General features: G+C 42.3%; 7 protein-coding genes across 7 annotated transcripts; 5 read left to right on the top strand and 2 right to left on the bottom strand.

Moving 5' to 3' along the window:
• Positions 1-10: 10 nt before the first annotated feature.
• On the top strand, positions 11-1,068 carry LOC108021576 (transcription termination factor 4, mitochondrial). The gene is made up of 2 exons (XM_017090358.4): positions 11-165; positions 222-1,068. The coding sequence occupies exons 1-2, from the start codon at positions 112-114 to the stop codon at positions 996-998; spliced, it is 831 nt and encodes a 276-aa protein (XP_016945847.3). The 5' UTR covers positions 11-111; the 3' UTR covers positions 999-1,068.
• A 1,328-nt stretch (positions 1,069-2,396) lies between these two features.
• Positions 2,397-6,936, top strand: Atxn7 (Ataxin 7). The gene is made up of 3 exons (XM_017090003.4): positions 2,397-2,662; positions 3,534-4,677; positions 4,742-6,936. Exons 2-3 carry the CDS (start codon positions 3,601-3,603, stop codon positions 6,599-6,601), a joined length of 2,937 nt encoding a protein of 978 aa, XP_016945492.3. The 5' UTR covers positions 2,397-2,662; positions 3,534-3,600; the 3' UTR covers positions 6,602-6,936.
• A 623-nt stretch (positions 6,937-7,559) lies between these two features.
• Eogt (EGF-domain O-GlcNAc transferase) lies at positions 7,560-9,574 on the top strand. The gene is made up of 3 exons (XM_017068763.4): positions 7,560-8,780; positions 8,842-9,053; positions 9,110-9,574. Exons 1-3 carry the CDS (start codon positions 7,788-7,790, stop codon positions 9,495-9,497), a joined length of 1,593 nt encoding a protein of 530 aa, XP_016924252.3. The 5' UTR covers positions 7,560-7,787; the 3' UTR covers positions 9,498-9,574.
• A 136-nt stretch (positions 9,575-9,710) lies between these two features.
• PIG-Wa (Phosphatidylinositol glycan anchor biosynthesis class W a) lies at positions 9,711-11,416 on the top strand. The gene is made up of 2 exons (XM_017073220.4): positions 9,711-10,548; positions 10,715-11,416. The coding sequence occupies exons 1-2, from the start codon at positions 9,804-9,806 to the stop codon at positions 11,347-11,349; spliced, it is 1,380 nt and encodes a 459-aa protein (XP_016928709.3). The 5' UTR covers positions 9,711-9,803; the 3' UTR covers positions 11,350-11,416.
• LOC108009323 (uncharacterized) lies at positions 11,417-12,754 on the bottom strand. The gene is made up of 2 exons (XM_017073597.4): positions 12,198-12,754; positions 11,417-12,136 (listed from the first exon to the last, which is right to left on the bottom strand). Exons 1-2 carry the CDS (start codon positions 12,394-12,396, stop codon positions 11,502-11,504), a joined length of 834 nt encoding a protein of 277 aa, XP_016929086.3. The 5' UTR covers positions 12,397-12,754; the 3' UTR covers positions 11,417-11,501.
• Positions 12,755-17,299: 4,545 nt separating this feature from the next.
• On the bottom strand, positions 17,300-18,972 carry LOC108010954 (transcriptional regulator ATRX homolog). Its single transcript, XM_017075968.4, has one exon. The coding sequence runs from the start codon at positions 18,178-18,180 to the stop codon at positions 17,488-17,490; it is 693 nt and encodes a 230-aa protein (XP_016931457.3). The 5' UTR covers positions 18,181-18,972; the 3' UTR covers positions 17,300-17,487.
• A 311-nt stretch (positions 18,973-19,283) lies between these two features.
• LOC118879751 (uncharacterized) lies at positions 19,284-19,749 on the top strand. Its single transcript, XM_036822683.3, has one exon. It carries the CDS (start codon positions 19,394-19,396, stop codon positions 19,514-19,516), a length of 123 nt encoding a protein of 40 aa, XP_036678578.1. The 5' UTR covers positions 19,284-19,393; the 3' UTR covers positions 19,517-19,749.
• The last annotated feature ends 1,462 nt before the right edge of the window (positions 19,750-21,211 follow it).

The raw sequence follows: 21,211 nt of genomic DNA, 5'->3' as shown, positions 1-21,211 counted from the left end.
TGTACCAGCTAAACATGATGGTGTTCGCGTTTCCTGGTGAATGGCACTATAAAGAAGAAGACAACAGCTGTTTATTGTTTTGGTTGCAGATTCCAGAAAAAGCCGTCTAAAATGCTTAGAAAACTATTATTTAACACTCAAGTTGTATTAAAAAAGCAACCAAAGGTGGGTTAAATTAAGACACCATAGTTAGAAATCGTGGTACATACTCCATTTTGCAGTTACATCACATAAGACACCTGGCAACACCAAAGATCTTGCAACTCGAACAGGTTCACATTGATGAGGCCATTAAAATGGAGCCTACTCTATCTATTTTCACACCTGAGATCTGGCGGAGGGCCCATCAAACCTTTCAAAATCACGGCTTGGAAACGGTTAATTTCCTGAGGATCGTTACCGGCAATCCTGCAGTTCTGAAACGAACGCCAGACAAAATAGTCAACAGTCTGGAAATCTGGAGAGCCTGCCAATTTGGCGAGAATCTCCTGCACCTGCTACTTACAAAGTATCCCGAACTGCTGGACGTAAGCGACTCTCACCAGTTACTTTCACACATTGGCTTTCTGAAGAGTCGCGTGTCCACCAGCAAAAATGTTTGGAAACTACTGATGAACAGTCCGGATCTGATAGCCCAGCCCGAGGAAACCGTAGAGGAAAAGCTGAATTTCCTCATAGATGTGATGCGCATTGAAGTTCCGGAGGTTGTGAAATCAGCAGCCCTTAGTTTACCCTGCGAGGAGATGCGTTGTCGCCACGAATTCCTGCTGCGTTTGGGCCTTTTCAAGCCCCGACCTCTGAAAGCCGATCCCAATGAGCCCAGTACAAACCACAAGCTATATCAAATTACGGACACTTCCGAAAAGAGTTTTGCCATAAAGATATGTCATGTCACACTGCCGGAATACGAGGCCTTCAAGGAACTCTACGCCAAGGAACTGGAGCGAAAGTCCAGAAAATCTAAGGAGGAAGAAGAACTTAGCGATGAAGACGAATAGGTTTGGGATTAATAATTATCCTTAAAGATAGACATATAAATAAAAAATTCATATGTTATAGTTAATAACAGTTAACCTTCTGGCTTCAGAGATTATTTTAAAATCTATATGTATCATCTGTAAAGCCGTTAAAAATATGTGCTACACATTTTTCCTACTTGTTCCATAATTTCAGACACAAGTTTGATTTATTTTTATTTTTTCTTTAGTTACATAGTTAAAATGAGTCGTTTGCTACGCAAATAAAACGAGTTTTCTGATCACATCTCCGATGGGAGATATGATTCCGCAATATCGCAACGCAGGTCTCAAGGTACTCCAAGTTATTGGGTTCTCCCTTTGGCCAACGTAAAAAGGGATCTGGGTTGTTAAAGGCCACGTATTTGCCATCCTCAGATTTTTTGTTAATGCCCACCCAGAACCAGAAGTTATTTCTGATCTTCAGGTTAATGGCGTCTAATTCCTCTTGCTTTTTAAAGGTCGCTAATTGGGCTCCCATCTGCCGACAGCTTTCTTCAGCAGCGGTCCAATTTTTAAAAACATAGTTCTCTATATAAAAGTACCGGGAGCCAATTCTCTCGAAGTTTGCCATGAAAAATACCCTTTTGTAAATTCTTAAAAGGCTTTCCTGTACTTTGGTCTGCTGATCCTGCAGGGTACTTTCTATTCTTTCGAGTATAGATTTGAAGTCTCTTTCCTGTTTTTCTATCGTCGATTGTATCGCGATCTGCTGAGCCTTTATCTGATTTAATTGTTTCTGAGTTCCAGCTTTATCATAAATTGGACGCAGTGCGGCAAGGCAGAAGGAACCGCACTGATTAGGAGCGTCTTTCAAAACACAAACTGATTGGGGATCCTGCGATTGAGCCAGGCAGCACCCTATCCAGACAATAAATCCTACCAACAAATACTTTGGAGACTTTGCCATTTCAAATATGTATATGCGTCCACTAAAGAAAAGGTCTTCTATTTAACTGAATTTCTAAATGGACTAGTTTTTGGAACAATGTCAATGATATTACTTATTCTAAGCTTTTTAATTGCTGCTTCGTTGAATATTGCTTAGCTATTTGACTTCTCTCCCCTATAAATATGTGCATACGTTTAACAGGTCAATAAGTTATTTTATTGATAAGAACAACAAAAAGTCTATGTTGTTTCTAAAGAATTTTAAATGAGTGAGTAAAGGCATCGCTAAAATCTTAATTTAATACTATAGATCATACACATCATATCAATACGTAATATTTTTAACTGCAACAGCTATAACGTAAGAAGAATACCCTTGCTAAATAGCCGTTACGTACGGATACACTTCATATGTACCCGTGATAACGATAGCTATCGATAACATACCCCACATCATTTTCAGCTGCAACAAATACAACGTAACGTAAGAGGACGAATTTTGCCATCTCTAAGCAAATACAACGATATTCATAATATCATTCTTTAAACGCGAAAACGCGAGTAAAACTAGCGAGCTTCAATTGATTGCACCAGAGAATCAATTGGGCTGTACAACTAACTCGCGTTTTCCGAACTGACTTGGCAATTTCCCCCTCGGAAAGTGGCCAAAAAAACGAATGGAAGTGCTGGGTAGAACGGTAACCTAAACCCACGAAAGAAAAAAAAAACAAAAAACATGGAAGTGTGTTAACGACGTAAGTGTCATTTCATTTCAAAATTATTCAGCTTTGGAGTAAAATAGTTTCTGAGCATTTTGTGTGATTTTTATTTTGTGATTTTCAATCGTGTGCTTTGTTTGTGTTGCGTTGGTGTGGGTAAGTGTGTGTGGTGTGGTGCGTCGGTGTGAGTGGCTGCGCATGTGTGCGGCGGTGGGAGCGAGACGGCACCACTCGATTAGCGGTTGTCAAAAACAGCTGATCCGGCCCAGGGGTGTGGGTGCCAAAGGGGGTGGCGCTCTTGCGTCTAACGGGGGCGGAGGGGGCGGCACTCACCTGTAAGCTTTCGCCAAAAATTTACGGTATAAAAAGAATTGTTAAATTGTTGTTAGAAAATGCTTTTAAAAGTGTGATTAATTTTCTAAACATTTTTTTTTAACGTACAGTTGTTGCACTCTCTACAAGTGGTTTCTCTTTGGAGACTTTTCGGCCGTTGAAAAAATGTCAATTCAGGGTCAGGGTCCTGCGCTAAGATGATATATGTATAAATTGGTACTACTAAAATATATCCTAGTGTATTAAATAGTAGTGCACAACATAAAAAAATATTTTAAAAAATTTAATAATTCAATTTAAAAAAATGTTTGCTTCATATTTTATTAATTACTTAAAAGGTAAATGGGGTCTTATAAAATATTAAGAAGAAAAGTACAATTTTGTTTAAAATAGGTCAGGCTTATTTATTTACCATTCCATAATATGTACTTCCAAATGTCTAGTGTTTTTGTTCCAGGATTATCTTGTCAAAAAAATTGATTTTCCTTTCAATATTACTAACCAAATTAAGAACCAGCAATATCCATTTAGGAATCTTTTACTACCTATAAACTAAAAATCCTTCATTTTGCAGGTGCTTAGAAGGGCAGTTTTGCTCAATCTACCAAACCCCTGTTCCCGCGATCCATTTTCTGTGCGGAATGCCCCTGAACGATGTGGCCTCCTCCGGTGTTGGAGTTTATCCGGAAAATGGAACGAAGCACAAGGCGCAGGGCATGGCGAAGCCGGACGCTTCAGTCGGATCGAATTCCGGCTCCGGATCGGGACTCTCGCTCTTCTCCCTGCAGGGCCAAAAGTGGCAGCAGGTGTTCGACCTGGACAAGGTTATCAAGCAGCTGCGAACGGCTGAGAAAACCTATCTGCGCGGCGGGAAGAACTCCTCCGCCGGCGGGGATCAGCAGGCCAAAGTGCAGGTGCAGCGCCTCCAGTCGGCGGACATGGCCTACTATGATCTGGTGCCGAAGCTGGCCAGCCGGGATATAGTACTCTGTAGTTCCTGCTCGGGATGTTACACGAAGGCAGGCTTCCAGCATCACATTGCGCTGCAGCATCCGAGCGTCTGGGAGGCCACATCCAGCAAGGTCAGCCCCAGTGCCAATGGGGCGGCCACATCCAGCGATTCGCGTCTCACTGCCACGGAGAACAGCCAGGAGGGCGGGGCCATTGTGCCCAGCTCGCCCACGGACACACTTTCGGCCTCGACGCTCTCCAGCTGCTCGAACGGATCCAGCAGCTCGACCTCGCTGCAGCATCCGGCTGGGGCGGGATCCTCCACCACCACCACCTCGTCCTCGTCGTCGTCGCGTCACAAGAGCAGCAGCAGCAAAAGCAGCAGCTCCTCCTCATCCAAGGGCAGCAGCAGCACTTCCGCCGGCAGTCGTTCGCGTTCCAAGTCGTCGAAGAACCGCCACCACTCCTCGCCAGCTCCGGCGCCTGCGTTGGAGTCCAATCACAAGGAATCCAAGGGCTCAAAGAAGAGTGCGGCCATAGCAGCACCGCCTGTCGTCGCTCCGGTTGTCAAAGAGGAACCTCCAGCTGTAGCAGCTGCTCCGGCTGCCATCACCGTGTTCTCCTCCTCCAGCAACTCATCCTGCAGTTTACCGCCCACTCCCACGTTGGGAGCAGCCTCCAGCGAGGTGGCACTAGGGGTCAACTACTCACCTGCCCAGCTTCAGACGGAGGTGGAAAAGCTTCCCGAGCTTCAGCCAAAGAAAAAGGTATATCATGTCATTTCAAACTTAAACCTTACGAAAATAATTACCAAATTCTTACGTACTTAAGGTGAAGGGCTCAAGCGATCATCGAACAAAAGCGGAGAAGGAAAAGAACAAAGAGAAGCCTGTGGTGAATGTCTACGAGCAACAGCAAGTGATCAGCGAGCTGGACCAGGCGGTGTCCTCCATTACGGGAGCCGTTTCCTCCGAGCAGGTGGCGCCCGAAGAGGAGGAACTGCCATTGCCCAATACCTCCGATGAGAACTCCATTTCCCAGACACTCGACGAGATGCTGGACAGCAAGTTGATCAATGAGATACTCAACAACTTCGATGAGAGCGCCTTGGACACATCGCAGCAGCAGCAGCCACAGCAGCAGTCGCAGAACGGAACTCTTTCGCATCCCGCACAGGCGACGAAAAGATTGCGCTTCGAGGACGGAACCATTGGCGAGGATTACACCGTCTATCAGCAGCAGTCCGTTCAGCAGGTTTACGGCGAGGAAGAGCACCAGCAGGAGCTGACCACCATCGATGCCATGCAGTTGCAACAGCTGATCTACCAGCAGCAGCAGATGCTCGAGCAGCAGCAACTGCAGGAGCAGCAGCAGCAGCACCAGCAGGATCAAAAGCTTCAGGATCACGAGCAGCAGCGTCAGTTTAGCGTCTACAATGTGCCATCTTTGACAGATGAGGCCATGGCCAATCCCCAGCAGCCGCAGCAATTGGAGGAGCACATGATCTTGCCCAGCATCATTTACGAGATCAGTGAGTCGAATCCCGTTTCCATGCTGGAGCAGCAGAAGGTCTTAGCCGAATTCCTAACCCATGCGGGCTACGAAAATGTGGACGTGAATGTCGTGCAATCGGGCGGCGGCATGCAATCCGGTTTGAGTTCCGGAATGGTGGAGTCCAATTACCTGGCGGACGAGCTGGGTGACTTTGAGTTCAGTAAACTGGAGACTGTTAGCGACACCGTAAAGACTGTTAAGCTGGAGGCCAAGGCCGCCAGCCAGCCACCCTCAACAAATCCTCAAATCACCCATCATCCAACGCTGGCCAATGCCAAATACCACGAGGACAGCTACTTCAATGTGATGATGTACTCGGGATCGCCGCGTCCCTTGGCCATGAACACCTTTGGCATGGTCAAGATGCCCCAGGGATTGGGTGTGACTTTCCGCAAAAACCTGCTGACCACACGGAAGGCCAACAACAGTTTGTTGTCCCTGACGGGTGGCAGTCATCTGGGCGTGGTCGGCCAACTGGCACGCCCACCGCCGCCGCCCTCGCCGGCGTTAAGTAATGGTTTACCGGGCAAGAATCCCGCTTCGGGCAGAACCGTATACGCTCAGAGATCGAATGTTATTGCACAGGATCGATTGAGATGCAACAAGAGAGCGCTGATCGGTGGCAAGGTGGGAGCGGTAGGAAATGGATCTGGATCAGGAGTAATGACGGCCAAGCGATTGAACGAACTGCTGATGGGAAAGGTCAAGAAGGAGGAGAAGCCACAGCCGGAAAGCGAGGAGGGAGGCGAGCAGCCGATGAAGGACAAGGATCGCGAGAAGGAGGAGGATAACAAGCTGACCTTCAGCTTCTACGAGAAACGACGCCGCCTGTTGGCGGGCAAGCAGGAGCAACTCCAGCCGATAGGCCGCCCCAGCTTCACCCTGCCGCTCCAAAGTAACCACAATGCCAGCCAAAGTCAAAGCCACTCGCCGCAGCAGCTGCTCAAGAAGCAACTGCTGCGCACTCTGTCCGACAGCAGCAGCAACATCAACATCAGCAACATGAACAACATCAGCAATATGAACAGCAGCAACACTCCCAGCGCCAATAGCAATCCCCCCTGGAAGGGGAACAATTCCAATCCGGGCGGGAACTCCACTCCAACCAGCAGCGACTTGATGCGCGTCTTTGTCTAATCTGATCTGATCTAAAGTTCAGAGCCGCAGACACGCATCCCTAGTTATATATGTTTATACAATACGATACGATTATGTGCAGCCTCTTCTCTAAATGCTAAATTAATTTTTTAATAATTTTTTTAAATCAATTTTCATTTTTTAAAAGTGATAATTAGTTATCGATTAGTTGATTGTATGTAGTTCTCTGTTTAGTATACGGCCTAAGTTAATTTAATAATTATACAATTATTTCTCGTGGCTAAGCATTACGCTAAGTACTCGTAAATCATTATTTATAAACGCTGTAAACTTTTAAAAATACAAGAGCATGCCTAAGTTCAATTCTATTTCAACTTAAGCGTTTGTTTTTTCTAGGTGCACAGTTGCTATGAATGAATTTGGTGTTGGGAAGATATTATTTAGCATATTAGTTTTCCGAATGGAAATTTACAATTTTTCAAAATCGGAACAGAGTTAAATGTTTATCTAAATTTAAATTTGCGCACGAGCGTCTTGAACGGCAACGTGGAATTTCCCATTTCGATTTCTATATTTAAAAATTCGTTATGAATAACGGTCGAAAATACTCCGACAGGATGGTTTAAGAACCAGCTAAACATTTATCGGAGTTCATAACCTTTTACATTATACAATACGCGACCCTTTGATAGGTTCAGTAACAATTTATGATAAAATGATTATAATTGGAAAAATGATCTTAATCATAAATTAAAAGGAACATATAATTACTTATAACATGTATTACGGACTTAATAAATTTTTTAAAACATATAGTTTAAGAACACAATTCGTCTGATAATAAATGTCAAAGTATAGAAATATAAAAAATAAATGTAAAACAATCTAGTTAAATTAGTTTAATAACTCTTATATATATTCTGGTACTTAATCTATTTAAGTGTCGCGGAGTGTAAATTGTGTCTGCTTCTTTCTAGCACACAAACGGTCACACTAAGAGACAGGTTTTTCTTTTTCTTCGGCGAACAATTAACATGGACAATAACATTAGCCCGCACAGCTCATAATCATCTTTTAGCCGCTTAAGGCCAGGTGAGATCATCATCATCGCTGGCCGAGAAATGCACCTGAAGATGCTGCTGTCGAAAGCGTGAGAAGTCGCCGGGAAATCGCTGGAAAATCGCATGCAACGAAGTACTTAACTTGAACGAACTGAACTCTCAAGATGCCAATCCTGCCAATTCTCATAGGGATGCTGATGCTCCCCGCTTTGTCCTTGGGCCACACTCATCAGGTGTCGGATGCCAAGCACCTGGATGGGATCAGCCTGCCCAGCCTGCCCTCGGAGCACCTCATCCGGTACCTGAACACATTTCCTAAGCTGAAGCAACAGCTGACCACGAATCTTACCGGTAACGGAAAGACCCCCATCTCATCCGCCTGCTGGGGCCACGAACGGGACTGCACGCCAGATGGCCGCTTCCAGACGCCCCAATGTCCGGGGGAGCACACCGGCTGGGCCAGGAGCAAGGAAGCCCAGCTGAGGACCTTCTACAACCAGGCAGACTTCGGCTACATCCAGGAGCAGCTCTCTCAACTGACGCCGCAATGTGTGCCCACTTATTTGGGGGACTCCTCGCTTGAGTGCACCCACTATCTACGCTTTTGTCGTGGCAGGAATCTCCTCTTCGACTTCCGGGATTTGGTGAACCGAGAAGAGCGCATTCGTTACCACATGGATGTTCTGGCTCCGGGACAACTCCTTGGTCACTGTCTACTAAATCGATCGCGTCTCTCTGGCGAAATGGATCACATTGGATCTGCTCTGCAATCCTGGGGTCCAGAGCTGCGCAACTTCGAGGTTTTACCCCATCCCATACTCGAAAGCGGTCTCTGCGATGTGGTGGTGAATACGCCCACTTTCATCATGAAAATCGACGCCACGTACAACATGTATCATCACTTCTGCGACTTCTTTAACCTGTACGCCTCGCTCTTTGTCAACCAATCGCATCCGGCGGCCTTCAACACGGATGTGCAGATCCTCATTTGGGAAACCTATCCGTACGACTCGCCCTTTAGGGACACCTTCAAGGCCTTCTCCCAGAGACCCGTTTGGACCCTTAGCGATGTGGAGGGCAAGAGGGTGTGCTTTAAGAACGTTGTGCTCCCGCTGCTGCCCAGGATGATCTTTGGATTGTTCTACAATACACCCATAGTAAGCATAGTGAGCAGAGAGGGAAGCTAAACCAGATATTATAATGGTTTCTTTGTTTTAGATTCAGGGCTGCTCGAATAGTGGACTATTCCGCGCCTTCTCCGAGTTCATCCTGCACCGTCTGCAGATTCCCTACCGCCCACCACAGCAAAAGATCAGAATAACCTATCTATCGCGTCGCACAAAGTACCGACAAGTGCTCAACGAGGATGAGCTACTGGCCCCACTGGAGGCCAACGATAAATATGCCGTGCAGCGCGTTTCCTATGAAAGGTAAGGAATGATTAGTACTGCTTCTTGAACTTAAGTATAATATAATATCCCGGTAGGCTCTCCTTCATCGACCAGTTGGCCATCACCAGGAACACGGACATACTGATCGGCATGCACGGCGCTGGATTGACGCACTTGCTCTTCCTGCCCAACTGGGCCTGCATCTTCGAGCTGTACAACTGCGAGGATCCCAACTGCTACAAGGATCTGGCTCGCCTGCGTGGCGTTCGCTATCGCACTTGGGAGCAGCGGGAGCTGGTCTATCCGCAGGACGAGGGACACCATCCCGAGGGCGGGGCACATGCCAAGTTCACCAACTATAGCTTCGATGTGCCGGAATTTGTGCATCTTGTCGATGAGGCAGCCAAGGAAATACTTTCCCACAAGGAATTCCCCCGAGAGTCATCAGATAATCCCTCCAAAACGCAGCACAACGAGCTGTAGATTGCCACAATTGTGATTAAATGCATTTATTTTGCTTATTTTCCAGATCCAAAATAAATCGGTATTATATAGATAAATTTGGAAGCAAATTATTCGATTCAAAATTTGAATTTATAAAGTGAGACCATGTCTTTGATTTGATTTGTGCCTGCTTTCAAAAGCTGGCTGCTGCACAATCGATTATTTAATCGGTTAACTTCCACCACTAATTCATATGTTTTTGTTTATATTTTGCCGGCATAGAGGTTTTAATTCGTAAAGGATCCTTAACTTATTATAACTCCAGAAATTAAAAAAAAATACACAATGGAAGCCGAGATGGGCGACTCTATAACCCATGATTTGAGCGAAGTGGATCTGAAATCCTGGAGATCTATCAAGGAAAGTTTGGACAGTTTTTTGGTGATAATCCCCACTGTACTGGGATTCATCCTTTCCCGTCTTCTTTGTGGTCACCTGCCGCTGCTATCCACGAGAAGATTCCTGCTGGAGTTCCTTTTGATTGGACTACCCACCGTGATTTTGGTCACCGTGGGCAGTGCCTATGGCTATACCTATTCCCTGGTGGTTTCGTTGGCTGTTGTGGGTTATATCTATGCAAATATCCCACCCAACACGCCGATCTTTAAATATGAGGTCGGCAAACGACCCATAGTCTTCACCCTGCTTAGGGCCACGGCCTACAGTGGAACATGTGCCGCCATCCTGGCCGTGGATTTCCCATCATATCCATTTGATTACCGGAAAAGCAGGACTTTCGGAGCCTCAACGATGGACATGGGCATCGGCTTGTTTGTAGTGACCATGGGATTGGTTTCACATCGAACGAGGACCACGTCGGACCTAAAGAAACTGAAAAGATCGGTTCTTCCATTACTGGTTTTGGGACTGGCACGCACCATTGTCATCGCGGCGATCGATTATCATCAGGATGAGACGGAATATGGCAAGCACTTAAATGCCTTCTTTATTCTGGGCTTCACCAAACTGATAGGCAGCTTCTATAGTCTACTAGTGAAGTCGGATGAACAGCTTCTGGGACTATCATTGGGTAAGTTGCGAGTTAGTAATAAATCTATATATATCTATAATCATAGGTCGCCTAAATTGTAGGATAAGTCATAATTTCAAAAATAATAATAATTTATGTTTTTCCTAATTTTATACGATTGTAATAACTAGTTATAAGTTACTAATAATCTTCTTTTGACTTTCAGGGCTGCTTTTCCTTCACGAACTGGCGCTCCAATTGGGTCTCTCCGAATTTGTGATGTCTTCTGCACCCCACGATGGAATTTTCAGTGCCAATCGGGAGGGTTTAAGTTCGCTACACGGCTGCGTGGCCCTCTATCTGCTCAGCATTTACTTTGCCAAGTGGTATACCTCCCAGGATCACCTTAGTTTTCCAGACCTAATAAGCAAGTTGAGGAAAATACTTTTGGTGGCCATCCTCTGCTGGCTGCTGACTTTCATAAGTGCCTATTTAACAGGCATTGCACGTGTTACTTTTAGTTTTGGCTATGTGATTTGGATTTTCGCTGTGTGCCTGAGTCTCGTTGTGATTTTTGCATTTTTCTTTGAACTAATACTTGTTAAGTCAGATTTTATTAATAAGAAATCGTCTGGAGATGACAAGGAAAGGGTTATATCTTTACCCACCTTTGTGGAGAGCCTCAACACGAATGGACTGGCCCACTTTATGCTCTCCAACTTCCTCACAGGCATGGTCAACATGTCTCTGGACCCCGGCCATCGAAATGATTTCGAATCCGTTGGCATACTGTCCTTGTACATATTTGTTTGTTCTGGAGCGGTCTTTATTCTGCTGAGAAAAAGCATACGAATAGCTTAGAGATCTTATCATACCAATAAAAACGTATGATAAATGTTTGCAATAGAAAATACCTGATAAAAACTAATCTGGGTAAAAGTATATATTTCAAATTGACCACACAATGAAAAAAGTATGCAATAGCGCATACAATATGTGCAAACCCTTCTGCTTTAAGGACTACCAATCGACTCAAAAGGCATAATATAACCATTCGGCATGACCAGAAAAAGGATGATGGGTGATTCCGATCCGATCCTGGAGGGTGAGTTGTCCCCATCGGATTCCTTGTACACCTCGTAGACCATGCAGCCATTATTGCTCCGTATCAAACGAGTCCACAGCCACTTTTGATCCTTGCCAGCGGAAGATTCCGTGGATGCCAGCTTGGTTTTCAGCTGCTGACAGGCCACCGAGCAAGTGGAAATCGACTGATCCATGCGCTCCATGCGTTCCCTAATCGCCGTACTGCCCGCCTTCTTCCTCATGGGTATAATCTCCGCCGGATGATCAAAGTCCACCCGAGGAGTTCGCTGCCGGGGGCAACAGGCGGCGGCACTTAGACGACTCGAAGTCTTACAGCAGGACTTTGGAGTGCAGGGCACTGGCGAAACCTTGGGACTACAGGGCACTGCAGTCCTTCCACTGCCGCAGCTGCTCGTCGGTTTGGAGCAACAGCCACTCGGTGGCTGGGAGCAGCAGGTATTCCACATCGAGGACGAAGGATGAGCCGAGCTGCTGATGGAAGTGCAATGGCTGGGTGCACAGGTGGATGGCGGTGTACAGGATTCCTTTTTAAGAGCAGGCCCTGAAATGCAATCATTTATTGATAAGAAACAGTTTATACTTGAAACCCATTAAAATCTTACCATAGGAAGCCAACTCCAGCATGGGAATTATTTTTGTGGCACCCGAAAGATAGAGGATGCGATCCAGGATCGTCATGACCACTTCGTCAGGATGCGGACCCAGCAAGTCAAAGATGGGCGCCTGTGGGTTCTTCTCTAGCCTCAAGCCGGGCGGACATTCACAACATCGCGGCGTCTGAGTTCCACAGCAAGAGCTCATGGTCGTTCGTCTTCTAATGTTGGCATAAATAAACACCCAATTTTTCCAAATGATTTTCTCCCAAAAAGCCGGACCGGAAGCTAGTGTTCTATGAGTGCTCAGCACTGAGTTGCTTTGTCCAAGGAGCCAAGGGGCAGATGTCAAAGGTGCGATATCCGGCTTAGGCGCACGGCGAAGGCGTCACAAAAGATAAGATTTCTATTAAGGAAATGACTGGAATTGCTGGCATTGTCCTCTGGACAGCTGGGATGGGCACAGAGGTCAGGCGACTCGGAAAGGATATTTAATTTAACGGCCCAAACAAAGACCAAATCAAAGATGAGCCTGCGGGGGAGGTTAAGCCTGCTAACAGTCAGGACTTAAGGAGCGCGCAAATGACCAGCAAAGAGCTTCTTATTGGAGGTGGAAAGGGTATAAAAGGGGCGTTACAGCTATGAGAAAGTTCTTTAGGAGAATCTTAAATATACATCCATAAAAAAATTAGAATTATAAGATGGTTGGCTACCTTTTCAAATAAGAAACTATTCCTTCAACAAAGAAACAATAATTTTTTTTATTAAACATACATATGAATTAAAGTTTTTTCAGCTGAAAAAATAGGAGAAAAGGTACAGAGATCTGAAATTTTATATAAAGGTGATTAAAAGTATGCTACAAAAACAAAGAATTTAATTATAATTAAGATATATTTCAGTTATTTTAGCTAAAATAAGGACAATGTGCTAAAGTGCTTAAAAGTATGCAACAAAAATAAATTTCTTTGCATTCGCAATCAATTTATTAAAATTATCAAATCAAAATAAATTATTGCGTACTTTTTGGCAAATTTAAATAGTGATTTTAAAATCTTTGTGATTTCCGTAGCACTCTTGACAATTAAATTTTCTGTAGCTTGACTCTGTGATATCTAATAATGTGTAAGTTATATTGTAATATTTTTTAAGTATAGAGCTGGCCAATAGAGTATCGAAAATTCGCTATGCCAAAAAATATGCCTTTCCGAATTTTTTCTCTCCGCCTTAAATGTAATTACGGCAACAGTTTCCGCTGCTGATACGTAGCCTCTGCTCGCCATTCGACTTTGATGCGCTTTTATTGTCATATCCTGGACAATCCAAGGACGAGGACGTCGTCGGTGGACTTATCTGATTTGGGACAGCACAAATGCAATTTCCGTCCGCCAACCTTTCAACCCTTCGTTATATGCCGAGTTAATAGCTGGGAACCAAATATAATCGTATAGTATATCAGAAGGCGTGTCTAGGAAAACAGCAACAGGAGAAAGAAAAAGCAGGTGGGGAAAAGCGAGCACCTGTTCCCACAGGGGGTGGCTTTTTGGCTTTGATGACAGATTATTTTCATTAGCGAAAGCAACGAATTGTTGTCCATTTTGGGTAGAGGAAAATTATAAGCGTTAATTATTATATCCATGTTTTCCCCTGCATGTGTAAAACATGCTATCCCGATTGATGTGGCCAACAATCAGGTTGAGAATTGGTTCTTCTGCTTTTCACTTCATTTTTTTTGAGCTGCCAATTTGCTGACGAGTTCCCTTTTTTCGACTGCTCGTCAAATCGGATTCCATTCAAAAGGGGCTTTCATAAAGAGGCATAAGTAAAAAAAAACCCAAATATATCTGTGCATATGCATGAGTGTGTCTGCGTGAAGGACTAAGCTCCTGGGCCCTGGGGAAATCGCTTAAGCCGTTCATAATGAATATCATGTGAGTACGCTTATGTGTGGGAGTGACTAAGCTGCAGGACATTTTGGCAAATGGCAGCAAGAATTTGCAAGGCATAAATTATACATAGCACACCTCTAAGGGCACCTATTTAGAAGGACACCTACAGCTTACCAAGTGAATTTAGTTAACTTTTATGGTAAGTAAATGAATAAATTCCATAATTAAGTTTCTTGAGCAGTAAGGTTATCTGAATAAAATTTTCTTACAATTGCAAACATTTCCATAGAACTTTGCAAAGTTCCACATCAAATACCGACTCTTTATGGCTTCCCCAAGCGCTTCTCCTCCTTGAATGGCGAACCATACCCCCCGAAATTACCACAAGAGTTCGTGACTGGGACTGGGGCACAGACTCCATAACAACTCCCGACACAGGGCAAACAAAATGCTTATCGAACAACAGTTTTTATCGGGGCTTATGCGTCATGGCAGCAGGCAAAGGAAGCCCCACTCCTGGGTACTTTTTGAAATGCTTTTAGTGAGCGAAATTGCGCAATTGTGGAGCAATCAATGCGAAGCCAAAAAAAGTGTTGAGCAAAATCAAACGGAACACAGTACAAAATATCATAGAGTTATTTATCATTAAAAGTATAAAAGTATTAAAAGTAATTAAACATAACTCACGAGGGTTAAATCACAAGCCTTCTTTACTACTTAAGCTGTCTAAAATAAATATTAACCCAAAAGTCAGATGCATTCATTCCAAAAGACTTCGTTCTGTTTTGCACTGCATACTTTTAGACACGTACAAAATGTTATTTCAAAAACCCTTATTTTAATTTGTATTTGATATTTAACTTATCATTTTATAGACTTAGGAGCAACTACCATTTAAACTTTAGATAATTACATTTTACAAGCCATACATACAGGGTTTGTGTGTGTGCTATATATATGTTAAACCCAGAAGTCAGATGGATTCATTCCAAAAGACTACGTTCTGTTTTGCACTGCATACTTTTAGGTAGATATTAAAGGTTTTTAAAACCAATATAATAATAATTCGGAATTATAATTTGTTGCATTTTTATTATATTAATAATAAACTTGTTCAAATTTAAAGAGTACCAATATTTTGCTTGGCCTTACATTACCAGGGACTTATTTTATTTTTGCAGTGTAAAAATTCAGAAGTAGATGGACAGACAATAGGTTGCCATGCTGACGTTCTCAGTCTGGTCTGGGTCCCATCAAAATTGCGTTGCTGTTAAATCGAGCGGAAGCTGATATGATTATGGCCTTCAAAAGTGCACTGTGGATCTCCCATGGATACACATTGCCTAGTTGCATCCTCAACGATTGCAGCAATTAGCAAAAAAGTCTCCCTAAAACAACACTCTATTTTGCGCAATCCCATTAAGTGATTCCGGGTTCTAAGCTCTCTACTTAGTGGCCATGGTTATAAGACCCAGACATTAAGAAGATTAATTCGCAAAGTCGCTTGTTGTTATTTTTTTTCACTTGCCAAATCTCAGATAACGTTATGCATCATTGTGTCACAGATTTGACAAATCTTTGGGAGGCCAAAGAAAGCAAAAAAAATCAGGAACTGGAACAATTTCACATTTCTCAAGTTGAAATGCGAAACCGGCTTTCGGTTTCCCCCATCGATTTGGTCGTCTCTAAAAGGAATCATTAAATAAGAAAAGTTTGCTCGGGGAAGTTGCCCCCGTTTTACAGGAAAACAAATGTAAGGAGTTTGATAAACTCACACAAAGACCGAGAACATTGCGAAAAAAATCGCAATAAAAAGCCGAGACAGGACATTGCCCCCCAGCTCAGTGCGCATTTAATAAAGCCTCCCAAATGGAATGACTTGCCTCGGTTCTCCCTTTTTTTTGCCTTATTTTTTTGCCACACAGAAAAGTCAGCAGCGTAACCGCAACACGTTAACGGTTTCGGTTTCACTCTGTGATTTACAACAACAGAAATCGGGGGTTCTATATCCCAACCCCTCGTCAAAGTCTGCCATCCTGGCGCGCTCATGTGTGAAAAGGTACTTTGGGAGTTCCCTCAGACGGCAATTGTTTTGGCCAAAGAAAAGATATCTGAAAGATACGTATACCCTCCCGATTTTGCACAGGGAATGCGGGGATGTGTGTACCACCAGTATACAAATTACCCTCCCAAGGGAAACGATTGATTTTAGCCGATTACTCTGATATCGTCCGGATCGCATTTTGATTTGATTGCTAGCATTGATTTCAAAAAACAATTTTTTAAATTACATTAAAAAGTTCCTTGAAAATCAAGTGTGCCTTTTAAATATGATACATAATATAAAACAATGATTTGATCAATTCTACACAGCTATAGATACTTTTTTACAAAAGCAGATTTATAATAAGTTCTATAAAAATGTTTGAAGCATTCTATTTTTTAAATGTTCCTTGAAATTAAAATATATTTTTAATGTGACTTATGGTATACATAAATTGTTTGATCGCATTCTGCACATACCTAGAAGCCTTTTATAAATCCAGAATTATAGAAACCTCTATAAAATGTTTTAAGAACCTGTTTATTTATTGCATTTTTAAAATGGCGTCAATTTCCGACAGAAATGAATGATAAATGACTGCACATTCCTGATTTTCAGCACAGTTGAATGAGTGCCCTGTGAAATTAAAATTCAAAATCGGTAGGTGGCCATTTCCAAGTCATTAAATTCATTTAGAGTCGAATAGCAAAGTTAAGCGAACGAAACTTTTCCACGTGCCGCACATAGATAAAGATAGATATCTACAGGGGCGGTGGCGTTGTCCCAACAACCTGGCAATGAAGGACCTTTTACCATCCACCACCCAAAACTCATGGCATTCTTCGAGTGTTATCGGGCGGACAGCATCATGCATATATTAAGCGTAAATTGCCTTGGCATTCATTCCAGAGCTAATAGAAATGTCTGCTAGTTAATTTAGCGTCATGAAGTTGCCCGAAAATTTTTTCGAGTCGGTTGCTTGGGAGATGAAGCGACTTTGAAGTGGTCAGGGCAGAAAAGGGAGGAATATTTCTGAAGTTGATGAGATTTTCCCAGATTATGTTAGAAGCACGGCTAAAACCTCAGATATCTAAGGAAATAATCATACTTATTATGGTTTTTATAAAGAAAAGGGAAGAAAAATAAATTTTTAAAATAAGAACACGTTTGTTGTTTTTTGTTCATATTTTTTCAGGCTTACATAATATTTTTAATTTGTCATAAAATCTACTCTTTATCACATTTTTTTTTTGGTTCGATGAGGAATACATTTTTTGAAATATTATCTTGTTCTTTAGCAACGTCTTTTGATTTGAGGTTTTATCTCCTGTTTTATAAAGGCGTATCATATATTATATCTGTCGCACTATTTTTTTCTACTTGTTGAAGTTGATGTTTTATCAGGGCTATCAATATTTTCTATTGACTTCTCTATATTTTTATTGGAAGTACTTGGTAGTCCTTCCTCAGCGTAACTTTCAGATTCCTTATTGTTTTCATTTTTTGGATTATCGTCCAAAGAGATCTGAGATAATCTAGGCAAATCTTGAAAAGTCTTTAGAAAATGTCTCCTAAACTCTTCCTCAGGATCTTCAATACACTCAGTTTTCTTTAAATCTCTTTTCTTTTTCTTCGATATTAAAATATCATTATCCAACAGTTCCTCACTTAATTCAGAGCTGAGTTCTGAATCAACTGAAATACCAGAAAGCATAGAGATTGCAGTCTCTAATCCAATATCTTCAACGCATTTATTATGGTTATCTTGAGATCTACATTCACCATTTGAGGAAGAGGAAATATAAGATAGGCTCTTTTGATCATCAAGTGGATCGATTATGGACCTTTTGAAATCCTTGCTCGCAGTTGAATCTGGTGAAGTATAAGTTTGTAAAGTAATGAGTTCTTCTTTCGAGCGTTGGGTCGTAGTTTGATCTCTAGATTTTGGATCTTCCAAGATAAGTGGCTCCTCTTGTGGGTTATCTTCTTCATTACTACTTTTTTGAGACGGTGTCTGTGATTTCACCGTTTTAATATGTTTAGCGGATACCTCCTTCATCTCACATGTTTTTACTTATTTCAAAAATAAATTAAAACAGTTTTACAAGATATTAATTTTTTCCAAGTTCACTATTCCACAGCCTGCCAAATATTTTTAGACGTTTAGCTGTTTCTATATTATAATTCACTTCTTAATTTGGTTTTAGCTAAGATTAATGGTTTTACTTACTTTCACTTTCCCCACTATGTGTGGGTTATTTTTCTTGATTATTTTATTTCTGCGACTCAAGTAGAATTTTTCATTTTTTACCCCCAAGCAATAAAAATGCAATAAAAGCTGCAATTGATGCAGACCAAAAAAGGTGAGTGGGAGAAAGCTTTCCCAGTGAAGCCGAAGGAGAAATGAAAACTATGGTTGGAAAAGCTGTGGTCCATTGACGTCAGCAGGCGGGAATCGCCGACGAAATGCAATGTTTAAAAATAGATAAGGCCTTTACGTGAAATGGGAAATCTAAAGGCGTAAAACAACCCCTTTCCAAATGCGACTGCCAACATTTCACCGACGGGTGGGCGGGGCAGCAACCCTTTTCTGCGAGTGGGCGACGTCGACACTCCATTAATTGAAGCCCCTGGATTACGGGAAATGGCATTGTCTTTCCAAAAACAACACCCGTTGCGAAGTCCCGTACAAATCTTTATAATCCCCGATAATTTCGTTAATGGCTTTAATCACTTACGCGCAGGAATGAAAGGATTAGGTCGAAAGAGCGGGAATAATTTAAATAAAATTTAATTTTATGCGAAGCTCGGCTCGAAATTTTCCAAATGGCGGCCATTGCGATGAAAGGACCTGGCTCCTCCCTTTGCTCCTGACTGTCCTTGTGTGCATAAGGTCAAACACATACATACACACGGGGGAATCCGTATGTATACGTATGGTTATTTACCTAAATGCCACAGAAGCATGTATCTATATACACCCAATTAGGCGGCAACAATTGTTGCCACTTTCGTGGGGGAAACTCAACACTCTCCTGTGCTGTGTGGAAACTCAACACGAAAGTTTCCCATTTTCCGGATGACGGGGGGGAGTTGAAAAAAGCTTCGTCCTTGCGGCGGCAGCTATAAAAACCCCGGCCCAGTCACTGGCGCCACACACAAACCACAATCGACGCCCGGGAATCGGACGTGAGAAGGGAGAAAAATTCGGGAAAATCAGAGGAAAATCCAGGAGGAAAATAGAGGGGATTCCCCCTCGATATCACAAGGACATGCCTTGGCAAGGACCTCGACTGCTGTGGCTGAACTGCCGACGGAACTGGCGAAGATGCGGAACTGGGAGCCCAAGAATCCAGCTCTCGGTTGCTTGGAGTCGTTATCAAAGGATCCCTTAATTCTGGAATTTTTTGAACGGCCGAGGGAGTAGTTCTTATCGCTACTCCCTGCTATTATATCTCTCAATGAACCTAAAGAATATCATAGCAACATCATATCAATCCATATCGATCTAGACCCTATGGTTAGCAAATTGTTTTTATTGTGGTATTGTTTTTAAATTTCAATGGAAATAAAATGTGATTTTATGTAAATAAAAATAAATTACTTATAATTAAAAAAGATTTTAAAATTTGGAATAGTTTTTATTACTTAAAAACTTGACAGCTACCGGAACTAGCGCCAAAAGGGGAAATTTTTCTATCCATGGATTTTAAAATAATATATATAATTAGAACATTGTCATTCTGCGGTGATTACAGAATGACTTTATATTGACTTTTATAGATTTTTGATAGTTTTTGTAAGTTACTAATTTATGGATTTTTAGGGTAACGTTTTAGAAGTTTAAAAAATTGGAATTCCTAACGATTTCTGGTTCATAAAGATGTTGGTACATAAATATTTACATGACTTCGAAAATCCAAATGATATTTCTATAATTTTTATGTTTTAAAGCTTTTTTTCCATTACTTTTATATTATTTATCTAAATCGAGAGTAATAAAACCTTCAAAGAGCAAACAATCGATGCGATTGAACCGCCTCCAAAGGCAACCATCAAGTTGGCAAATAAGCAGGTCTATTTCGTCCCCCATCCAGGTTGCTTAAAAGTAATCAGAAAACTTTTGTGAATTGTGGTGGGCGGTGCTAAAAATTTGCATATGTCAACACGAAAGAGCAGCAACAATTGCCCTGAAACACAATTTATTTACCGACCGGCCGAAGGACGGGACGCATTGAAGCACAAAAGATACATTTGCCCGATGAGCAAAATTGAAATGTTAATTACACGGGGTTGTTCCACCGCTGGGCAAACAGTTTAAAAAACAGTCGAGAGCGATGTTTAGACACTGGCTAAGCAAACAAGCCAGCTGGTTCGTGATTTGTTTGCTCAGCTCTTAATCAGACCGGGTTCTGAGGAGCACTTTCCATCGAGAAAGGCCAGCGGCAGCGAAAGTTTAATATGGCATCGATAACCCCGGGTGGCAATATATCGCTTTGCTCTGAAGCTAAACGCTGGCAAACAGTCGGGGGATGTTCTGGAGTATCCTTACTCCGAACTCCCCCCATACCATCCCATCCCATTCCGAAAGAATATCCTTCTGTTGACGATGATGAGGTGTGAATGCCACCGCAGATTCTGCCTGTTTTGTTTTATGCCTTCATCATGGCGAATCCTGCTGTTGTGGCATCCACTTGAGGTTAATTGAATTTCATTGCGTCCTTGCTAAATGGAAAACGTTTTTTCCCCATTTAAGCTGGTTAGTGGAAATGTATGTAGTACCTGCAGAGCATTATTATTAATTGAGTCCGATGGTAATTGAAAAGTTTTCCGGCTTCCTAATTTGATCTGAAGCACAAGCTTCCCTTTAATGTTATTTGGTTTTTTTAATAGCATCAGAGATATTTCCAAATTTTCCTATTATAAAATCTATTATATTTCAACAGTTAATAATACTTCGAAATAAATAAATTTTGAATACATTTCAAAATTGTTAGTTTAGGTAAATTACCAGCATCTTAGATATTTCCATATTTGATTTAAGTCGGGCTAATATTGCGTAGAACTATTTAGCTACCTATTGAAAAAAT

The sequence above is a fragment of the Drosophila suzukii genome, chromosome 2L (genome assembly GCF_043229965.1).
Source record: "Drosophila suzukii chromosome 2L, CBGP_Dsuzu_IsoJpt1.0, whole genome shotgun sequence".
Lineage (NCBI taxonomy): Eukaryota > Metazoa > Arthropoda > Insecta > Diptera > Drosophilidae > Drosophila > Drosophila suzukii.
Note: the sequence above shows the minus strand (reverse complement) of the source record. Positions and strands in the feature narration are given on the sequence as shown.